General features: G+C 43.8%; 1 protein-coding gene across 4 annotated transcripts in view; it reads left to right on the forward strand.

Annotated features, from left to right (window-relative positions):
* The window catches only part of PPP4R1 (protein phosphatase 4 regulatory subunit 1), a 159,366-nt gene that overhangs the window by 80,225 nt on the left and 57,149 nt on the right, over positions 1-21,992 (forward strand). For 3 of the 4 annotated variants that reach the window (XM_077492449.1, XM_077492451.1, XM_077492452.1), the window contains 4 exons: positions 4,349-4,414; positions 6,844-7,002; positions 8,491-8,624; positions 14,567-15,087. In XM_077492449.1, the coding sequence (XP_077348575.1) occupies positions 4,349-4,414; positions 6,844-7,002; positions 8,491-8,624; positions 14,567-15,087 (880 nt within the window). The remainder of the gene's footprint in view (positions 1-4,348; positions 4,415-6,843; positions 7,003-8,490; positions 8,625-14,566; positions 15,088-21,992) is intronic. The other variant, XM_077492450.1, reaches the window with a different exon arrangement.

Consider the following 21,992-nt stretch of genomic DNA (forward strand, 5'->3'; position numbering starts at 1 on the left):
AACTTTGAAAAACTAGAGGTATTTTGAGGTCAATGGCACGGATGGCATGTGTAGATGGGGAGCCTTCCCATCTGACCCTTTGACCTATGATATAATTAGACCGTTTAGGGACTAAAGGAGGCAGGAGTATAGAGAAACCATATTAAAGCTAGTAAGGCCGCTAAGAAGTGATACTGTATTTCTTTTCCTGTTTTGTGTCGTATTCACAACTTTTAAATTGTAACGGCATACTTTCACATTACCCTTTGCGTTCATACAAGAAATTGTAAACCTTTGCTCTGGTTGTATGGATAATGTACCCAATGTAACTTGAGACAAAGTCATGAATGTATACTCAAAAAACCCACTATTAATGCAGATACCATGTGGATTCTGTAAAAACAAGACTATTCTGAACTTTATAATGTCACTTGCAACCTAGGCAAAGATCACATGGTATCTGGTAATCTGGTTGACATCATTAAAGACTACCTAGAGTCTGTTATTTTCTATCAGACCGGACTGATCGGTGAAATAAGCAGGTCAGTAGGAAGCAGAAGCTGCTTATGTAATGTTTTTATGTTCGTATAGAATTAAATATTACACATAAAAACAAGCATCTAAAATATTAAAGAACGTTACAGCGGGGAAAATAATTATTGGATCCCCTGCAGATTTTGTAATTGTGTCCACTTACAAAGACATGAAGGGTCTATAATTTATAATAGGTGTATTTTAAATGATCTAGACAGAATATCAACCAAAAATCTAGAAATAAAAAACACATGATTTAAATTTTATAAATTGAGTTGCAGTTCGGTGAGTAAAAGAAGTATTTGATCCCCTACCAACCAACAATAATTCTGGTTCCCACAGACTGGCTACAGTATGTGCTCATTTGATACACAGATTAGTCCTGTCAATTTATGAAGGTGTTAACGAAAAATCGTTGTGTATAAAAGACACCTGTCCACAGAATCTTTCTTCCATTCAAACCTCACCATCACGGACAAGACCAAAGAGCTGTCAAAGGACGTCGGGGACAAATTGTAGGCCTACACAGAGCTGAAATGGGCTAAAAGACCATCAGCAAGAAGCTTGGTAAGAAGGAGGCAACCGTTGCAGTGATTATTCACAAATAGAAGAAATACAAAATGACCATCAATCACCCATGGTTTGGAGCTTCATGCAAGATTTCTCCTCATGGGGTAAGGATAATCAAAAGAAAAGTGAGGGATCAGCCCAGAACTACATTGGAGGATCTTGTGAAAGATCTCAAGTCAGTTGGGACCATAGTCCCCAAACAACCATTGGTAACAATACGCCGCTGTGGATTGAAATCCTGCATCATCCTCCATGTCCTCAAGAAGGCACCTGTACAGGCCCATCTGAAGTTGGCCAATGAACATCTACATGATTCAGAGAAGGATTGGGAGAAAGTGCTGTGGTCAGTTGAGCCCAAAATGTAGTTCTTTGGCATTAACTCAACTTGCTATGTTTAGAGGAAGAAAAATGCAGACTATCAGCACAGAGGTCGAAACATTATGCTTTGGGGCTGCTTTTCTGCTAAAGGTACAGGCTGACTTTGCCACATGGACGGGCCATGTATTGTAAAATCTTGGATGAGAACCTTCTTCCCTCAGCCAGAACACTGAAGATTGGTCATCCAGCATGACAATGACCCGAAACATACTGCCAAGGCAGCAAAGGAGTGGCTCAAGAAGAAGCGCATTAACGTTATTGAGTGGCCTAGCCAGTCACCAGACCTTAATTTCATATAAAATTTGTTATGGAGGGTGCTAAAACTTCGAGTTGCCAAGTGACAATCCAGAAACCTTAATGCCGTGTACAGACGATCGGACATTCCGACAACAAAATCCTGGATTTATTTCCGACAGATGTTGGCTCTAATTTGTCTTGCATACACACGGTCACCAAGAACGCGGTGACGTACGATGAGCCGAGGAAAAATGAAGTTCAATAGCCAGTGCGGCTCTTCTGCTTGATTCAGAGCATGCGTGGAATTTTGTGCATTGGCATTATGTACAAACCATCGGAATTTACGACAATGGATTTTGTTGTTGGAAAATTTGAGATCCAGCTCTCAATTTTTGTTGTCGGAAATTCCGCCAAAAAATGTCCAATGGAGCCTACACACGGTCAGAATTTCCGACAAGCTCACATCAAACATTTGTTGTTGGAAATTCCGACCGTGTGCACGCTGCATAAGAGTTTAGAGAAGATCTGTAAAGCGTGGACAAAAAACCCTCCTGAGATGTGTGCAAACCTGGTAACCAACTACAAGAAACATCCGACCTCTGTGCTTGCCAACAAGGGTTTCTCCACCAAGTACTAAGTCATGTTTTGCTTGGGGATCAAATGCTCATTTTACTCGCTGAACTGCAACTTCATTTATAATATTTTTATCATATGTTTTCTCTGCATTTTTGGTTGATATTCGGTCCTCTATCATTTAATCGCTTCCTGACCAGCGCACGCCCATATACATCAGCAAAATGGCGCTGGTGGGCAAAAGGGCGTACAGGTATATCTCCTTTTAAGAAGTGGCGCTGTGCGCGGCCGCCACGTTCTCCATGACAGCGGGTCCCACAGACTCTGTCCACCTGGTGCCCGTGATCGTGTCAGAGGTAGAATGGGGAGATGCTTTTGTAAACAAAGCATTTCCCTGCTCTGCCTAGTGACAGGACAGAGATCACTGCGGTCTGTCATCGAGAGCAGTGATCCCCTCCCCCCAACAGTTAGAATCCCTCCCTAGGACACGCTTAACCCTTTCACCGCCCTCTAGTGGTCAGCCCCTTCACTGCCAGTGTCATTTACACAGTAATCAATGAATTTTTATAGCACTGATTGCTGTATAAATGACAATGGTCCCAAAATTGTGTAAAAAATGTCCGATGTGTCCGCCATAATGTCACGGTCCCGATAAAAAATCGCAGATCGCCACAATTACCAATACATTTTTTTTTTATGCCATAAAACTATCCCCTATTTTGTAGACGCTATCTAACTTTTGCAAAACCCAATCAATGTTGCTTATTGCGATTTATTTATTTATTTATTTATTATATTATTTTTATTTTTTTCCCCAAAAATATGTAGAATACATATTGGCCTAAACTGAGGAAAATATGTATATATTTTTGGGGGATATTTATTATAGCAAAAATTGTCTCTCGTTTTGTTTAAAGCGCAAAAAATAAAAACCATGATCAACTACCACCAAAAGAAAGCTCTATTTGTAGGGAAAAAAAGGACATCAGTTTTGTTTGGGTTCAGTGTCGCACCACCGTGCAATTGTCATTTAAAGTGATGCAGTGCCGAATCGCAAAAAGTGCTCTTGTCAGGAAGGGGGTAAATCCTTCCGGGGCTAAAGTGGTTAAAATACACCTAGGAGGATAATGATAGATCCTTCACTTTTTTATTTTTTTGTAAACTTACAAAATCTGCAGGGTATCGAATATTCCCCCCCCCCCCCCCCCCACTTTATATAATCCTTAAAATATTTCAAATCCGCTACAGGACCCCCCTTGAATGTGTTAGTTGCTTCTGTTTGGTTACTTGGTGTTACCATGGAAGTTGTAAAAGAAATTCCATGAGCTTCAGATGGGGTTTTTTTGTTTTTTTTTAATAATCCCTCTAGCGATAAGCAGCGTTGACCATGTCTACTTGCTGCCACAAATACATAGGTTAGCTGAATGTGTCCATTTCCGTTTACCGAAGCAGGGAGATATAGTGCAAACCTCTCCTATGGGGTTACAGATCGGTGTAAAAACCTGACGAAAGTTATACATCCAAATACATGTGAGTTTTTTCTGGAGTTGAACTTAAAATGAAAAGAATTAAAGTACTGAAGGGGTGTCAGGATTAATTTTGTCGGGTAAACAGGGAAAAAGTTTACCTTAAAATGAAATTTACAATAATCTCACATCTGTAGATGGTATGAATATTCTAGAACATGTTGCATATGTTAACAATTTTTTTTCTTTTTGAAGTTCATATGGTAGTATCGTCCATTATTTTTGCTTTGCCTTCACCCAGTAAAGATACAGTATTTCCAGTCACCATAACATATTGTCAGTTCCTATAGTAAGACCAGCTATATGGGACCCCTAAAGCACACATTAAAACTTACTTATAAAGGATTGTTTTAAATTTTGATAATGATTATTCTGTACAAACGAACCCTTGACATATCTTGCTTAAGTAAGGCATTAAGTAAGGGCTGACAAATAAAAATGGTAATTTAGGAAAAATTGCTCAAACAAAACAGGCTTTCCTTTTCTTTGTTGTAAGCTTGTATCCAAGTAGTGAAATGAATTAATCTGTAATATTTACATCTTCATTCTAGGTATGTGCAGCCAATTTTGGGGATATATGCAGCGTAGTTGGACAGGAAGCAACAGAGAAGATGCTGGTGAGTGCCAAATGTTGTCAAGTATAACTAAAGGCAAAACCCTCTTGGAGTGGAGGTAGATTGTGTAATCTTGTTTTAAAGGGATTGTAAAGTTTTTTTTTTTTTTTTTTTTTTTTTTTTTTTTAATAACAAACATGTTATACTTATCTCCATTGTGCAGCTAGTTTTGCACAGAGTGGCCCGAACCTGCTCTTCTGGGTTTCCTCGTCGGCTGTCTCTGCTTCCTCCCGCAGGTACTTCTCACGTTCATGCGAGCTCCCTCGCATGGTGAGAAGCATCTGCGGGTGCGCTCCCGTGATACAGCCGGCGGCTATAGCCGCTCGCGGTATCACACGGCCCCGCCCCCCGGCGTTCCGCGTCAGTGAATGTGATTGACAGCAGCACGAGCCATTGGCTGCGCTGCTTTCCATCCATCCACTCCAGCCAATCAGCGGCCAGGCTGAGTGGTGAAGGACAGCGCGGGCGAGCGCAGGCTTTTCGAGGGGTGAGGTAAGTAAAACGGGGGGCTCGAGGCGCAGGCAGTGTCAGATGTTTTTTCACCTTAATGCATAGAATGCATTAAGGTGAAAAAACATTTACCTTTACAACCCCTTTAAGTTTTCAACATAAAGTACTAAAAGAACTTCGTACATAATAGACCATAGAGGCATAATTAGGTTCATGTAAAGTTAACAGATACATACCAACTTATGTGACTAGTGTACAACAGGGTTGCCCAACCAGTGGCCCGCAGAGCCCTTTGATGTGGCCTGCAACCTCCTGCTCTGGGATGGCTGGTTCATAAGCCCAGATCACGGATTCCCAACCAGGCATCCCAGAGCATCAGTGTTATGAATTAAGCCGGCAGTAGAAGAAGTAAGTGCCTGTGTATCAGAGCAACATAAGATGATGCTTCCTGTATAGCGTCCCCTCCTGTCACAGGTGTAGTGATACCAAATGCACTCTGCCTCGAAAAGCAACAGCTGGCGATAACCGAGCTGAAGACTGTTTATTAAAGGTATGTTTAATACAATAATCACAGTGCATATATGGGCATATCTGTTCTGCAGTGGTTACTGGGCTGCTTTCAAACTGATCCGTAGGTGCAGTGCATCTGCAAGTTACCTGCACTTGAGCCATAGACCTCTGTTATTACCTATGGGTTTGGTGCACCACACCTGCAGGATATAATAGAATTCTATGGCAAAGTGCAGCTAACTCACAGGAAAGCCAGAGGTGCACTGCTCTAGGTAAACCACAGCACATCAGTGTGAAAGCAGCCTTGGGCCCTTTTCACACGATCGGTCCGACCCAATCAGACCCTCCATTCAACTCTGTGGCCAGGCCATTACTAATTGAATAATTTTTTTTATTTTTTAAGTAGATTTCTTGCAAAAAATAAAAAATAAATTTTTAACCTGTAAACAAGTGTAAAAAAAAATACGCTTGGTCCGTAAAGTGATTGTAAAGGATTGTTTTTTTATTTTTTTAAATAACAAACATGTCATACTTACCTCCACCGTGCAGCTCGTTTTGCACAGAGTGGCACAGAACATCCTCTTTGGGGTCCCCCGGTGGCTTTCGCGGCTAAACCTTGCATTAGATTACCCCCTAGGAGAATCGCTCTCCCGAGGGGGTTACCTTGCGGGTCCAGCATTTATGTCCACAGACACAAATGCCGGACTCAGCCTTATTTGGATTTGATTGACAGCAGGTGGAGCCAATGACTGCGTTACGATCAATCTATCCAATCGAGATGGGACCCCGTGGAGAGAGGGACAGCTCATCCCCGCTGAAGAGATGAAGGGGCTCAGGTAAGTAAAACTGGGGGGGGGGGGGTTCGGTGACTGCCAGGTGTTTTTTCACCTTAATGCATAGGATGCATTAAAGTGAAAAAACATGACGGTTTACAACCCCTTTTAGTGGTTGAGGTGCATTGGGGCAGCATACTAAGCAGGCTCAGAGACGAAGCCAGGGACTAGCTTACTGTCTAGACTAGAACCTACTTTGCAAAAGTGGCCTGTGATTTCTGGAGCATGGTGACTGCAATATTCCTGGGTCGACGTGATGAAATTATCATATATGAAAAGAATTGTAGACATTTATGTGATTTATGTGCAGTTTTTTTTATCTATATGAACATTTAAATTTCTGAACACCGTTCGATATGCCGTCTTGAGAGTAATATGGGGACAGACATTGTAGTTGTCTGTTATGCCAACATTCTGGCTTCAGTACTTTTATTCTCTGCCTTTACGTTTTTATTTATTTGGAGTATTTGGATCTGATAAGTTCTGCATACTTATTCCATATTCCTTATTTAGAGATTTTTCGTGTTAAAGCTGCTTGACCAACGTTTTATCCAGGCAGTTAGTGTTTCTCATTACAGTTTACCCTTAACTCAAGTTTAAAGTTACTTAATCTGTGTATCCTAATGTTATATCTTTCAGTTACCTCGATTTTACCAGCTTTGTTCCGACAATGTATGGGGTGTGCGGAAGGCCTGTGCTGAGTGCTTCATGGCAGTGTCCTGTGCGACTTCTCAAGAGTTCCGGCGGACCAAGCTTTCTTCTCTCTTTATTAACCTGATTGGTGACCCATCTAGATGGGTATGTGTGACAGATATCACTGTTTTTTTTTTTTTTTTTTTATAGTTGAGTGAACATTTTAAAGCTGTGAATCCTTTTTTTTTTTTTTTTTTTTTTTAAATGGTTATCAAGCTAATTTTTATATTGTAGATTGATTCATCAGGTCATTTTGTTGAGAATTCTAGGCAAGACAAAGGTCTTTGGTATCCAAAATGTTAAGTTGTTGTAAGATAAGATTTTAAGATTAGGGGAATGCTAGTAACCCTATTAGTTTTTTTTTTTTGCTGTCTATGTTCATGTTTAAAATTTTCCTTTACTTTCTGTCTGTTGACACTAGCATCATACTTATGATATGCCCTAACTGCCGTTTATTTGAAATAGTTCTGTATAGCGTGACTTGTAACAGGCTTCAGAGGTACAATGACAGCCTTGTTTAGTATACTAAAATCGCTTTACATTCGTCAGAGTTGCATACAATCCACAGCTTCCGGGACCTATGTGCTCTGGATGGGTCTGCATCCTACATCTGTTTTTGCACTTTCCCTAAAGGATCTGTTATAAGATTCAGCCCTCAAAAGCTAGCTTAGTAAACAAGACCTTTCCACAGAGCTTCAGACAAGTACAGTACTTGTTTTTTTTTATGCTTTCTTGTAAAAGACAGCAGGGAACTTGAAATGGGTGTGTTTCAAAATACCTTTCTTGTACAGTGGTACCTTGGTTTAGGAGCATAATTTGTTTCAGAAGAATGCTTGTAATCCAAATCACTCATATATCAAAGCAACTTTCCCCATAGGAAATAATGGAAACTCGGATAATCTGTTCCAGTGGCACTGCTAGTGTGTGCAGTACCACATGTAGCAAGAGGTGTGGGGGGGAGCGGTGCCTCTTAGACGTTCAGAAACACTTGGAGACACTCGGGAATGGAGTGTTTTCGAGTGTCACCGGTGCCCCCTGCTCATTTTGCGAGACTACGCTCACAAACCGCGCTACTCTCAATCTGAGGTATTACTGTATTACATCCGTACAGCAAGAGATTTCCAAACTGCAGGTTTGTCACGAGGGAGTGGGGTAGACAGTGATGCTACAGCTATGCCTGATAAAGAACTTGAACAGGGAGGCAATGACCAAAAAGGTAGGTTTGATTGTATGCAGACAGACTTAATGCTGTATTTGTAGTAAATTGAGTTGACTTTCTAGATTTGGAAAAGAGGATATGTTTTCTGTATAGGAATATGTAAGGTTAGCTGAATGATTTAACTGGATTTGCTCTTCGGTAACCTAGGTATTTTTTTTCTAAGCATTTATATGTTCTGTAGGGAAAAACGCTTCTTTCACAAAGCTGAAACACCAAGGTAAGGCTCCTTTACTTTTAGAAAAGTGACCGGTAGTTTTAGATAAAACTTGAAAATTACAATATCCTCCTTGTGTAAAGCTTTGTGAATTGGGCTTATAGTATTTTTACCATTGGCTTTTTGCCAATTTTGATCGTGATTATGACTTGTATTCTAGGTACGCCAAGCTGCCTTTCAATCCCTTGGGCCTTTTATATCAACTTTTGCAAACCCATCTAGCTCTGGTCAGTTTTTCAAGGAAGAAGAATGTAAAAACGGCAAGGATGTAAAACAAAGTGAAGCTGGTGAGAGGTATGTGAATGATCCATTTTTTTTATTGCCATGTGCTTTTGAATTAAACCTTAACCTTTAAAATGTTCATATAAACTGAGGATGGAGCTTAAAAAAACAAAAAAAAAAACCATACTCTGTTATGGGTTTTATTTTTGTGGCAAGTTTTAGGTGTCCCTTTTTAAAAATGATATCCATTGTGTAATGTTTTATTAGTACTGTATAATAGCTGTACCTAATCCTAATAAAGAATTCCTAGTTAAAGGACTAGTAACTAACACCACCTGAAAATATATGGGTACCGTATATACTCGAGTATAAGCCGAGATTTTCAGCCTCTTTTTTGAGGCTGAAAGTGCCCCCCTCGGCTTATACTCGAGTCATCGCTGTCTGCCCGCTCGATCAGCGTGTCGAGCAGACAGACAGCGGCCATTCTATTCAAAAGCCGCGCCTCCGGCTCCGCCTTCGCCTGTGATAGGCGGAACACTGAATTTCCCAGCAGCCTGTGTTCCGCCTATCACGGACATCGTATCATCCTCGTACTACGGACGAGGATGATACGACGTCTGTGATAGGCGGAACACAGGCTGCTGGGAAATTCAGTGTTCCGCCTATCACAGGCGAAGGCGGCGGCGCAGCTTTTGAATTTTACAATGGCCGCCGACGAAGAGGGCACGGGACGGAGGCAAGGCAAGGCACGGCACGGGACGGGACGGGGGCAAGGCAAGGCACGACACGGGACGGATGCAAGGCAAGGCACGGGACGGAGGCAAGGAGGCAAGGCACGGGACGGAGGCTCGGGACAAAGGTAGGCTGGACACACACACACACACACACACACACACACACACACACACACACACACACACACACACACACACACACACACACACACACACACACACACACACACACAGGGATGGATGGAGACACACACAGGGATGGATGGATGGATGGATGGAGACACACACACACAGGGATGGATGGATGGATGGATGGAGACACACACACACAGGGATGGATGGATGGATGGATGGAGACACACACACACAGGGATGGATGGATGGATGGAGACACACACACACAGGGATGGATGGATGGACACACACACACACACAGGGATGGATGGACGGACACACAGGGATGGACGGACACACAGGGATGGACGGACACACACACAGGGATGGACAGGCATGTCTCACCCTCGGCTTATACACGAGTCAATAAGTTTGCCAGTTTTTTTGGGGGTAAATTGGGGGCCTCGGCTTATATTCGGGTCGGCCTATACTCGAGTATATACGGTATGTATTTTGTGTGTGTGTATATCTATGTATATTTATATACACACAAATATATATATAGATAGATATATATATAAAATATGTAGGTTTGTTTACATGATTGTGACGTGTCATAATTCGTTTTGTAAAACGAGTTGGCACAACACGTAGTTAAATACTGTCAATGCACGTTGTAATACAAAAGTAATTGTGACTATCCCTGTCTTTGGCTCTATCCATCTTGCCCTAAATCCTGGATAGTTTTTAGTCCAGTTTCCAGTGTTCTGCTGATTAGTACTTGCTACTGCCAGGAAGTTGGGACACTGGCACACTGCTCCACTAGAAAAAAAATCTAACTAAATTTTGCTACCCTTCCAACCTCGATGACTTCAATCAACGTTTTTTGCTGCACTGCTGGTGTTTTTTTCACAAACCGATTTTACTTGTCTTTTATTTGTCTTATGATTGCTTGCTATACCATCACTTGATTTGGTCTCTACATAGCAATCTGAATATTTGCTGTGCATTGTAACGCTTATCTGGCCAGAGAGTAATGGGTTAGCCGTAGAGCCCTTGCCAAGGCCAGACCCATGGCACAGTACCAAGTTTTTCACTCTGTCACTAAAGTTTAATTTATTAAGGCTTGCTGGGCAGAACCACTGGTAGCTATCTCGCTGCTGCACAACGTTGGCATCACCGTTGGCTTATGGCGTTAATTAAGGCTGAGAGATTAAACGCTGCTATTATCCATTGCAGTGATGTATGTGCTCATTACTCTTTCCATGCCATTCACCCTGGTGGAAGCGGCATCCTGCTGCATATCCTGTGTCTGAAAATCCACGTGGATGTCCAGTTGCTTTCCATTGCCCTGCTCATCTCTGGCTGTCTGAAGCCATCAGCACCTGCTACCCAGGTTTGTGACTTTTTAGGCATTGCCTCACTTTGAGCCTAGTTGCATTAGCACTGTGGGGATGCAACATGTCTTTGCTAAGACATGAAAAGGACATCACTGCTGCCATGGGTAACCTCTGTTCATACTCCCTTAGTGATTCTGTGAGCTTTTACCTAATATCTTCAGAGGGGACCAATATCTACAATGTAGAACCTGACTCCTCTATCATCGTCGACTTCTCTTCATCAAAGTTGCTTCCAGCTCCATCAGGAGAGGCTGCAGCCTCCATGGCCACAGTGGACTTGCTGTCTGTCTGTGGCCAGTTACTGGAACAACCTACCTACAGGGGTTCTAATTGTGCCCTGGCCCGAAACCAGAGTACACAGAGGAAACACGCAGGCACAGGGAGAACATGTAAACTCCAAACGGGTAGTGTCGTGGTTGAGATTTGAACTGGTGATTTGAACTGGTGATCCTAGTTCTGCCAGGTGGAAGTGCTAACCACTTAGCCACTGTGATGTCTGTACAAATGCATAGGGCACAAAGCCAAAACATCAGGAGCACACCTAATTTGGTTACCCGTGGGGGGGGGGGGGGGGTGTTGTCTCTTCAAGACAGTTTTTGACACTGTCGCTGGCAACGCCACTTGGTGATTAGGGAATGCTCCTGCCTCAATGCAAAAGGAGGTCTGGAGGGGTTGAAGAAACCGCCTACTACTTTTCCATCTGCTGCGGTTGTTGCACAATATCCTGTTTCTCACTCCACAGGGCTCATAGCTCATCTAACTCCTTTGGCACCCCTTCTTCTTCAAAGGATGAGTGGTTTGGTTCCTCTGGGTCCCTGAGCAGTGAACCTCCTCATCGTGTGGGTGCTCAGGTGACCCTCTAATTCAGAAACCCTCTGAAAATGCTGCTGTCAAAAGGGGCCCCTTTCATCCAGAGTGGAGGCACTCTAATACAGGAGGTGTGTTACTGGCCAGATCACCAGGTAAAAACAAATGCAGCTACCAGGACTAAGGATTGGTAAGCTGTAATATATAAATCATTTTTGGTTTTGGGTTTATTACAACTTTCATAGGACGTTTTCTATTTTTGGGTACTGTGGATCCCTTCTTGGAACTGCAACACTGGGCAATTCAAATGAAAGCTGTTACAGCGGGCAGTCCCCACTCTCTGATTATCCGGCCAGCTTGCCTCTTCCTTGTCCCTCTTGAGGTTGCACTGATGGGCATTAGTAAAATTGTTAATATTTATTTTTGTAACTTAATTCTGCATAAAACATTGAGGTGGCATTTCATGAGATAAATTATGGGGGTGTGTTTAGGGGCTGGATGAGGCAACTGGTGGCGAGTAACCCTTAAGGCCTGGCTAGTAACACGGGACTTGAAATTTTGAGTCCTGATCTAGGTGGTCACCCTTTAGATCAAGAAGTCTCGGATGTTACTTTGCAGCGGTGTCTTCCTTTTCTGGTGTGTCTGCACACCTGGGGCTTTCATCTCATCTGGGTTACCTGAGCATACTATTCCTGCCCCATAGGTGAACCTTCTGTGAGTCTGTGTGCTTACCAGGCCTGTGTTGGATGTCTCCTGAGTGCTTCAGGACCTTCTGCTCTGGGAAAGGCTGGGATTTCAGCCATCAACGGTATAGTGGGTGTCCTATTGACCACACTGTTTTTTCTGGTGAAAAGGCTTAACCTACTGGATGTCCTCAAGCGGTGTCCTCCTCATTGAAGTGTAAGGGCTCAGAACCTGTGTGCAACTTTTTTTTTTTTCTGCTTGGTGGGTAATATCTATCAATAAATGTACTCCCCCCCCCCCCCCCCCCCCCCCCGAACTGTAAGTAGGTGTAACACACGCTGATCCTGCTCCCCTATCCTTTGTGGGGGAATAGTGCATTTCCAGAGGTCTCCATGGAAATTTGGGGCCTGTTTGTTTTCAGCTGTTTTGCATATTCTGAATAAGTTACTTCTGCTTCATTCAGGCAAATGCTCTTTGTAATGGGTCTGACATCTGAGCCTAACACTGCAATGAAGGTTGTGGAATGGGTTCAGTACAAGGTGTCCATTTCCTAGAATTGTGTCTGGCAGGTGTGTAGCAGTGTTATCTGTCATTTCTTGAGTACAGTCTAGATCAGTGTTTCTCAACTCCGGTCCTCAAGGCGCCCCAACAGGTCATGTTTTCAGGATTTCCATTATTTTGCACAGGTGATTCGATCAGTTTCACTGCCTTAGTAATTACTACAGCCGTTTCATCTGAGGGAAATCCTGAAAACATGACTTGTTGGGGTGCCTTGAGGACTGGAGTTTGAAACACTGGTCTAGATGCTTCAGGTACAGTGTGTTAGTGAACCAGTTGGGTTGTGAGGTACCAATCCTGACTATCTCCCTCTGGGCATTTGTTTTTTCCAAAGTTTTGAGTAGTAATCTAATTTTGTAGCATCTCTTCTACCTGTTGATGCACTGTTGGTTAACCCTGGTTCTCATTGGAAGGGGCCCATTGCTTCTTCAGTCAGGTGTTTCCCCTTGGTGGTGCCTCTGAGAATACAGAAATTCATTGTATGTAATCTGTGCTACTTGCAGACAGCGATGATCTCTTCTGGGTGCTGCTTTAGCGATTTGCATTCTGCGACTTGGCACCACTGTCACTCATTTTGTCTTTGACAGTCAATAAATATAAGGTGTTCTCTGATTGGTTGAGGTGGAAGTCATTTCATCTGCCCTTCCTCTGCCCATTTGTCAACAGCGAACATGCTGATAGGAGGGGGGAGCAGTTTGACAAAGAGGCAAAGTCTGCTAGTTTTCCTTTTAGTGTCCAGTCACAGGCTTGGGGGGGAGGAGACGGGAATTGTAAGTGTTGGCTAACTACAGCAGAAAAAAAGGCCTCCTGCCCTACTAGCAAGGTGGATAAAAATCTATTTTTTTTTTATTATTATTTATTTAAATCAAATTTATTAAAATCCTTTTGAAGTAAAAATCTATCTAAAGATAGTTTTCTATTTAAGATACATTAATAATTTAGTTTATTCAACATGAAATGGAGCTTATGTAGAACGAGGCCTGTATATTCTGCAATATTTATAATTTTGGTAAACTCCTTCAGTGAATGCAAGCTAAGGCAATATGCACTGGCGATGTTATTGTCTTAATAAAGTAATCTGAGTAGTTCTCCAACTATGTGTAATTAACTTATTAACCTAAAATTGGTTCTGATATTGCCGTTTTACCAACCTGACAGTTTATTATTCTAAATAATATTTTGTTTTTAGATATTAAAGATTCTAACTACCAGCAAGAATAAGTCCTTACATTTTAAAGAGCACCTGTCATTTCAGTTCCATCCTGGCAGCGCCTGTTAGCGGGCATCCACGCACCTGCTGCCGCACCATGTCCCTCACCTTTTTGTGTCACTGCTGCATCACTAGCAGTCCCATTAAAGTGAATGGGGATGTCGGCGAGTCAACAGACTCACGCAGGACAGAGATGACAGTTACACTTCAAAAATTATGATTTAAATTGAGTTGATTTAAATCAAATCCACCTTGCCTGCTAGACAGGGTGGTGTCATATGGCAGGACTGTGTAAATCTCAGAAATATAGAAATACAAAACATTTGGAAAGTAAAGCCGCTCCCATATATCCGTGTCTTCTACGTATTTAGCTGGTTGAAGTAAAGATTTATACTTGTATTGTCTGTTCGCTTGTTTCAGCACCAGTTTTATATTTTAGACATTTGAAGCAGATGATTGCAAAATTTCTTCTACATTTTTAATAATAATGGAATGATTTTCTTTTAGTAGCTCATCAGCTGAGCCATTGCCAGAAAACACAGATAATACGGCAAAAGGGGATGCGGATGCTCTATCAGAAGAGTCTTCAGTGGAGTGCAGCATTGTTTCTTTTACTGTGAAGTTAGACACAAACTTGGAGGATGATACAGCAGATGAACGGTTTAGGGACAGAAATTACTCTAGTAACTTTATTTCACATTGCACTTTGAAGACTTCAGATGACTCGGTCAACCTTGGGCGGAGTTTGCCTGACATGGTGGTATCCAAGGACCTGGAAGTAGACTGTAAGGAGGGTGCTACTACTGGGCAAGAGCTGTTTAATTCCTTTCATTATTGGAGGACTCCCATCCCGGAAATTGATATTCTGGAATTGCATCAGACAGAAGCAGAGGCAAGCGGTCCCGAAAGGCCAGTTGTCCAACAGGTTTCATCCCCTGTATCTCCTAACATAGCCATGGCTACTAGAAAAGAGCTTGAAGAGATGATTGAAAACCTGGAGCCTCATATAGATGATCCAGATGTAAAAGGTAACCTAGATGTAGAGACGCTAGCTACTACTGTACAGTAAAATATTTGACTGGGAGAGCAAAGACTAGTGCTGCTGATCCTTTATTGTCCAGTTTACAGGCTAATACAGGGAGGTGACCTAGTTGTATTGTGTAACTGCATTACAATATTGCATCCATGGGAGTAGAATACCTGAATGAAACATATACAAACACCATACCAGTAATGAGTTTTTTTCACTTAAGTGTATGTGTAGCAAAAACTTTTTTTTTCTTGGTAGACTAGGCCAATATTACCCGTGTCAAGTTTGTTTAGTGCTGCCTGTATCGCAGCTGGGTGGATTCACTTCCTGTATCTGCCACCAAGACAAAAGGAAACCTTTTACAGCGTTCATCAGAACAGAGGTGAGGGACACCTGTTCATGGTAACAACTGTCTAAAACAAAAGCTGGCTATAGATGGGTCCCCCCGTTTAGCCAGCTGAAACTCCAATAACCTCTACCCGTAGGCACGTTGTATTCTGACAGCAGGATGGAGATTTGCAAAGATTTATATTTTATTAGTTCCTTTTTCAAAGGGAGCCTCTCAGAATAAAAGTATGCAAGCTTCCAATACTTTTTTGAAGGTGCGTGCTCCGTGGCTATTTTTTATTTTTCTCTCACTGCTTAACCACTTTCAGACCGGACCAATTTGCTGGTCAAAGACCAGACCACTTTTTGCGATTCGGCACTGCGTCGCTTTAACTGACAATTGCGCGGTCGTGCGACGTGGCTCCCAAACAAAATTAACGTCCTTTTTTTCCCACAAATAGATCTTTCTTTTGGTGGTATTTGATCACCCCTGCGGTTTTTATTTTTTGCGCTATAAACAAAAATAGAGCGATAATTTTGAAAAAGACGCATTATTTTTTACTTTTTGTAATAATAAATATCCCCCAAAAATATATAAAAAAACATTTTTTTCCCTCAGTTTAGGCCGATACGTATTCTTCTACATATTTTTGGTAAAAAAATCGCAATAAGCGATTATTGATTGGTTTGCGCAAAAGTTATAGCGTTTACAAAATAGGGATAGTTTTATAGCATTTTTATTAATAATTTTTTTTTTTTTTTTTTTTTTTTTTACTAGTAATGGCGGCGATCTGCGATTTTTTTTTTATTGTGACTGCGACATTGTGGGGGACCCATCGGACATTTTTGACACATTTTTGGGACCATTGTCATTTATACAGTAATCACTGCTATATAAATGCAGTGATTCCTGTGTAAATGACACTGGCAGTGAAAGGGTTAACCAGTGGGTGGCAGTGTAGTGGTTAAGTGTTCCTAGGGGTGTGTTACTAACTGTGGGGGGGTTGGGCTTTCATTTAGTGTACACTGATCTCTGCTCCAATCACATGGAGCAGAGATCAGCGTCACTAGTTGCTAGGCAGAATGGAAAAATTTTGTTTATACAGCATTTCCTCCATTCGGCCGCTCTGTGAGACGATCGCGGGGATGCCCGCGGCGATCGAGTCCGCGGGTCCCGCGACCGGACTCACGGGGGTCCCGACCAGCGCGGGAGCGCGCCGCCGGCGGCGCGCTCCAACGAATATTGGACGTACATGTACGCCAATATGCCTGCCCGTGCCATTCTGTCGACGTACATCGTCGTGCGCTGGTCGGGAAGTGGTTAAGAAGTCACCAAGCATGAGCCTACAAGGTATTGGGAGTGACGCTTGAGCTTCATATTTTTGTTCTGAGTTTAATACGTAGTGAAGAAAAAATGAGCACAAGCATTTTCATAAACCAAGTCAGCAGTGCTGGCTTTCTTATTTACCGTATTTATCGGCGTATAACACGCACTTTTTCCCCCTTAAAATCGGGGGAAAGTCGTGGGTGCGTGTTATACGCCGATCCCCACTGTCTGTGAGGCTAAAATACTGAGCACCGCCGAAAAAGACTGAGCCGTCTGCTCGGCTCCACTCGTAGTCCCGCCTCCCTGCTGTTTCTGGAGCGAGCGCTGCCAAAAAAGACCGAGCCGACTCTACTGTGTATTCGGCTTGGCTCGGCTCTCAGTCCCGCCCAGTATGGGCGGGACTGCAAGCCGAGCCGAGTACACAGTAGAGTCGGCTCGGTCTTTTTCGGCAGCACTCGCTCCAGAAACAGGGAGGCGGGACTACGAGCGGAGCCGAGCAGACGTCTCGGTCTTTTTCGGCGGCGCTCGGTCTGTCTCGGCGGCGGGATATTTAAAAATTGGCAAGGCTGCAAACGGCGCTGGGCGAGCTGGAAATGACACTGGCAAGCTGCAAATGACACTGATCATTCTGCAATTATGGACAAGGCTGCAGATGCACACTGATAAGGCTGCATTGATGGGCATTTAAATGTAAGTTTTTTTTTGCCCTCCTAAACTTGGGGTGCGTGTTATACGCCGGTGCGTGTTATACCCCGATAAATACGGTATTTATGATGGGTTCTCCTTTTGAAGACGAACTCTGGTCAGCTATTAAAACTATCCATGTCGCAATGACTGACCAGAGATCAGCTTTGCTTTCATGCTTTGCCTTTTTTTCTATAGGGTTTAGTGGCTAGGACTTATTAGGAATATTTCAGGCAAGGGCGGTCTGTCCCTTCACATGACAGCTCAGAAGACTTACAATGTCCACAGGACATCTCTTAAAGGTGGTTTAAGCCATGTGAGAGTTGTTTTGTAGGCAGCAAGTTAATCGTGCTTGTCCTGGTAAAGACAGAGCAGCAATAGGTATATCTTATCAAAGCAGTCAATGGTTTTTAGTATTCATACTCACCAGCATAAACTAATCAATTCTGTAATTTTTTTTCATTCAATGTCTTCACGCATGCATGGACAAACTAACTTAGAATTCAGGAGTCTATAATAAGTTCAGTGCAGAAAACCAGAAAGCAAGGATGATATGCAGGCATGTTGGTTTAGAGATTTCCTAAATGGGGAAAAAAATGAACTATTCTCTAATATTTCAAATGGATCAAGTTGATCTGGCAGAATCATTATTGTAATACTTTTACTTGACAATATGAGTAAAAGCAATATTAAAGCCAAAAATTGAATATATATTGCAGATTACCAGTCATTCAAAGTGGTGGCTGCATCAGGTTTCTTTTATGCTTTTTTTTTTTTTTTTTTTTCCCCCTTCAACTGGTGATCTAGCCAGTAACAAACCTCCTATATTAGAGTGCCCCCACTGGATAAAAGAGCACAGAGGGCATCTTTGGATATTTTATAAGTAGTCCGTTTTTTTTTTTTTTTTTTTTCCCTTTTGGGTTAAAGGTTTTACAAAAGCTGATCATTGTAAAGTTGCCTGTCGGCGGTAAATGGTTTGTGTCAACCCTGAAACTAATACATCTGCAAGATAGCTTGTTCTTTGAAAAACAGATTTCTCATTCATTCATTGACTGGCACAGCACTTCCTTATTCAGAACCATAGGGTTATATCGCCCCCTACAGGAGTAGGACACTAGGCAGAAAAAAGACTTGGCTACGCCCCTTGGCAGCCCTAGGTGATAGTGGGGAAACAAATAGTGTAGCGCTGGTGAGTGAATAAGGAAATGGAATATTAAGGAGTATTAGTAATGAAACTAGTACTATACCACATACAAGTGACAAAATATAAGAAAATGCGTGAACCAAAATACAAATATTAGTTCTCTAAATTTACAACATATGTATAAGGGCACGCAACTATTGGTGAATATCAGTGACTAAAATGTAAGTCCCAGCAAAAACAGTCCACATGTGTTAGATAATGGACAAGTAGCAATGTTGGTCTTCCCAACAAGAGGATCAGGTAACCCACAATTCAGCTGGACCGGGAACAACGACTTGTCTGGAGTAATTTCAGAAAAAATAAATACTCTTACCAGAGAAAATGGACTCATCTGTCATATGACAGTGGGTCAACTGCGCTTGTAATCCCAAGTGATGTCAATCGGGTATTGTGAGTTGATAGTTCACGTAAATCGCCACGCTGTCTCCGGATTGCATGGACTTCCAATGTGGGAGGCTGTAACATGAACTTTCCCTGAACTTTCCCTGAACTTTGTTTGTTAGCCGCTAATCTTCACTTTAGCGATAGCGCAGTGTTTTCCCTTTTAATTCAGTCCTAGGTGATATACACCCTCCTCTCTACTATAGGCCTTCAGTTTTGCTTTTTAAGCTACTTTTTTTTTTTTTTTCCCCTGTGAGATATTCAGTCAACTGCCGAACTGGGGGACGGGCTGGATCCAGTGGTCTCCCCAGTCTGGCCAGCGAGCGCGTGCAGACCGCAGATGCGCGTTAGGTTGGTCGCGACATAGCCCCACTGGACGGGGGTTGGCCCTGAGTTAAACATCTTGCGAAGTCTCATACAACTGGATCTCGGCCTGTGCCGCAGCTTTCCTCTTGGCCGACAGCCCCCCACTTAGGTGGCAAGGAAGATCTGTCTGGGAGCGGTACTCGCTGGAGCAGAAAGAGGCCCCCTACTCGCCTTCTCTGGAGTTGTGTGGGGCGCGGGTACTCTCTGGGGTTCTCCTCCACATCCCCCCCCCCCCCGGTTATGGCCCAGGCCCCTGGCTTAGGGGCTTCGGACACTCCATTCACCCCCCCCCAGGGTTGTCACTGGGGGATGGGTACACCTTGGCACCTGATGGTTGTTAGGATGACCAGGCATTTGCGTGGGGTCTTAGCCAGTGGCCCCTGTGTGAGGTATCCCCAGGTGCCCCCTGTGCACAGTCTCAGCCAGTACCCCAATGGTGCCCCTATGCATGGTAGCAGTAGGTGCCCCAGTGCGGGTCTCAGCTGGTGCTCCTTGTGAGGAGACTGGGTGAGTGCCCCATGTGCGGGGCCTCGATTGACGTCCCCCATGTGGGACCTCGGTGAAGCGGGTCCTAAGCCGGCGGAGGTCTCAGTCGGTGGACTTCCTGTGTTTTGTGTTCTTTTGGCACTTGAGCATATAGGCTAGAAGGTGGCGCCCCCCCCCCCACCCTCCCCTGCCTTATCAGTCTTGACTGATCCTATGTTTGGCTCTGCTGTCGTGGATGTGGCCTACCTGTGAGTTATTGCAATTTCAGTCGCGCAGAATAAGGTGCTGGTTGTCTTCCTTATTACATCTGTGCGGGAAACATTTAAATATGGTGGATGCAGCTGTGGCAGAGGTGCCGCTTCCCTTGGCACCCATGAACTGTCTTGCATGGCAAAAGCATTTCCTTTTCCCTCCTATTTCGGGATATTTGTTCGTAAAGATTGGGAGTGTCCAAAGCGTCCCTTTGTGGTTCCAAAGACCCTTCGCTGTGAGGTACCCCTTTATGAGGTCCTTCCTTAAGGAGTGGACTGTTCCACCAGTAGTGGATCCCCCTGTCTCTAGGTGCACAATGCAACCATGATTCTGGGAGGAGTCCCTGGCTTTTAAAGATCTGGCTGATGTACCTGGATGGGGAGCAGATTCCCTCTGCTTTCGGTGAGTTGGCGGACCAATTGGTGTGGGGGCTGCAATTTTTATGCAATGCCTCTTTGATGCAGTTCCCTTGGTTGCTAAGCTCTCTGACATGTATTGTGGCTTAAGTGTTGGTCTGTGGATTGGGCTTCTAAAAAAATAAAAAAATAAACTCTGACTGGGTTACCATTTCAAGGCAATTGTCTGTTTGGGGCCACCTTGGATGACATCGTTTCTTCCTTCCAATTAGTGCCTGTCACCTGACTGTTGGCAGTTCTCCTTGGGGCTGTGTAAGCCCTGTTGCTTCAGGGTGTGCTTGTCCCAGTTCCAGTGGGTACAGAATGGAGTCCATCCACACGAAGGTGGTGTCCCTTCATCATGGGGACTTTTGGGCTGTCAACATCAAGGATGCTTATTTATGCACTCCAATATGTACCCAACACTTCCTTCATTTTACTGTGTGAAAAGAGCATTTTAAGCTTGCAGCGTTGACTTTTGGTCTCGCCTCCACCCCTCACGTACTCACAAAGGTGTTGACCCCAGCATGGTCACGTAAGTGGGGGATTGCGATCCTGGGCTGATTGGACGATCTTCTGCGAGCATAGTCCTCAGCTACCCTGAGGGGCAATGTAGCTCCCGCTATACATACCTCCGTTTTCGGTTGGCTTCTATACTACCTGAAGTCTGCTCCGGGTCCTTCCAGAAAGTATTATCTGGGCCTGATTTGGTTTCATCTCTAGCCAGAGTGTTTCTTCCTCTGGACAAACTCCAGAAGTTGCATGCTGTGTTTCAACTACTGTTATCTTGCAGGTGGGCCTTACTTCGGTCCCGTAGGTTGGTGTTGGGCCTGATGGTATCTGCCTTTTAAGGCGGTTCCATTTTCTCAGTTCCATACAAGTTCCTTTATGCCAGGATCTCACTTGAAAGTGCTGCGGTCTCTGGGCTATCGGATTCGACCGAGCCAGAAAACTGGTGGTCCCTAGTCTGGTGGCTTCGCTCTCCGGGATAGGGCACATTCTTTCTCCCCTTGTATTGGACAGTGGTCACCACCAATGCCAGTCTGTCCGGATGGGGAAGCGTCCTGGGTTCTGCTCGGTGTTGGTGAACACTGGAGGAATCCGGACTGTCAGTCGATATTCTGGGACTTCGAGCAATCAGACTATGTATGGATCATGGAGGTCGACTTTGGGGGGCTTCGGGTACGGATCCAGTCGGACGATGCCATGGCGGTGGTCGGTCAATCACCAGGGTGGAATGAAGAGTGTGTTGGAAGCCGTGATGACAGTAGCCAGCATCCTCCAGTGGGCAGAACGCCTTGTTCCGGCCCTCTCCGCCATATGCATTCTTGGAGTGGGAAAATGCCTGGCGGTTTCCTCAGTCGGCTAGTGTTGGTCCACGGGGTGGTCCCTTCACCAGGACATGTTTCATCGGATATGTCACCGATAGTGGACCTGTTGGCGTCATGGCTTAAGGGAACGGTACTGAGGTTTCTGGCAAG

Source organism: Lithobates pipiens, unplaced genomic scaffold, assembly GCF_037356315.1.
Source record: "Lithobates pipiens isolate NorthernLeopardFrog02 unplaced genomic scaffold, aLitPip1_a1.2 Scaffold_19, whole genome shotgun sequence".
Classification (NCBI taxonomy): Eukaryota; Metazoa; Chordata; class Amphibia; order Anura; family Ranidae; genus Lithobates; species Lithobates pipiens.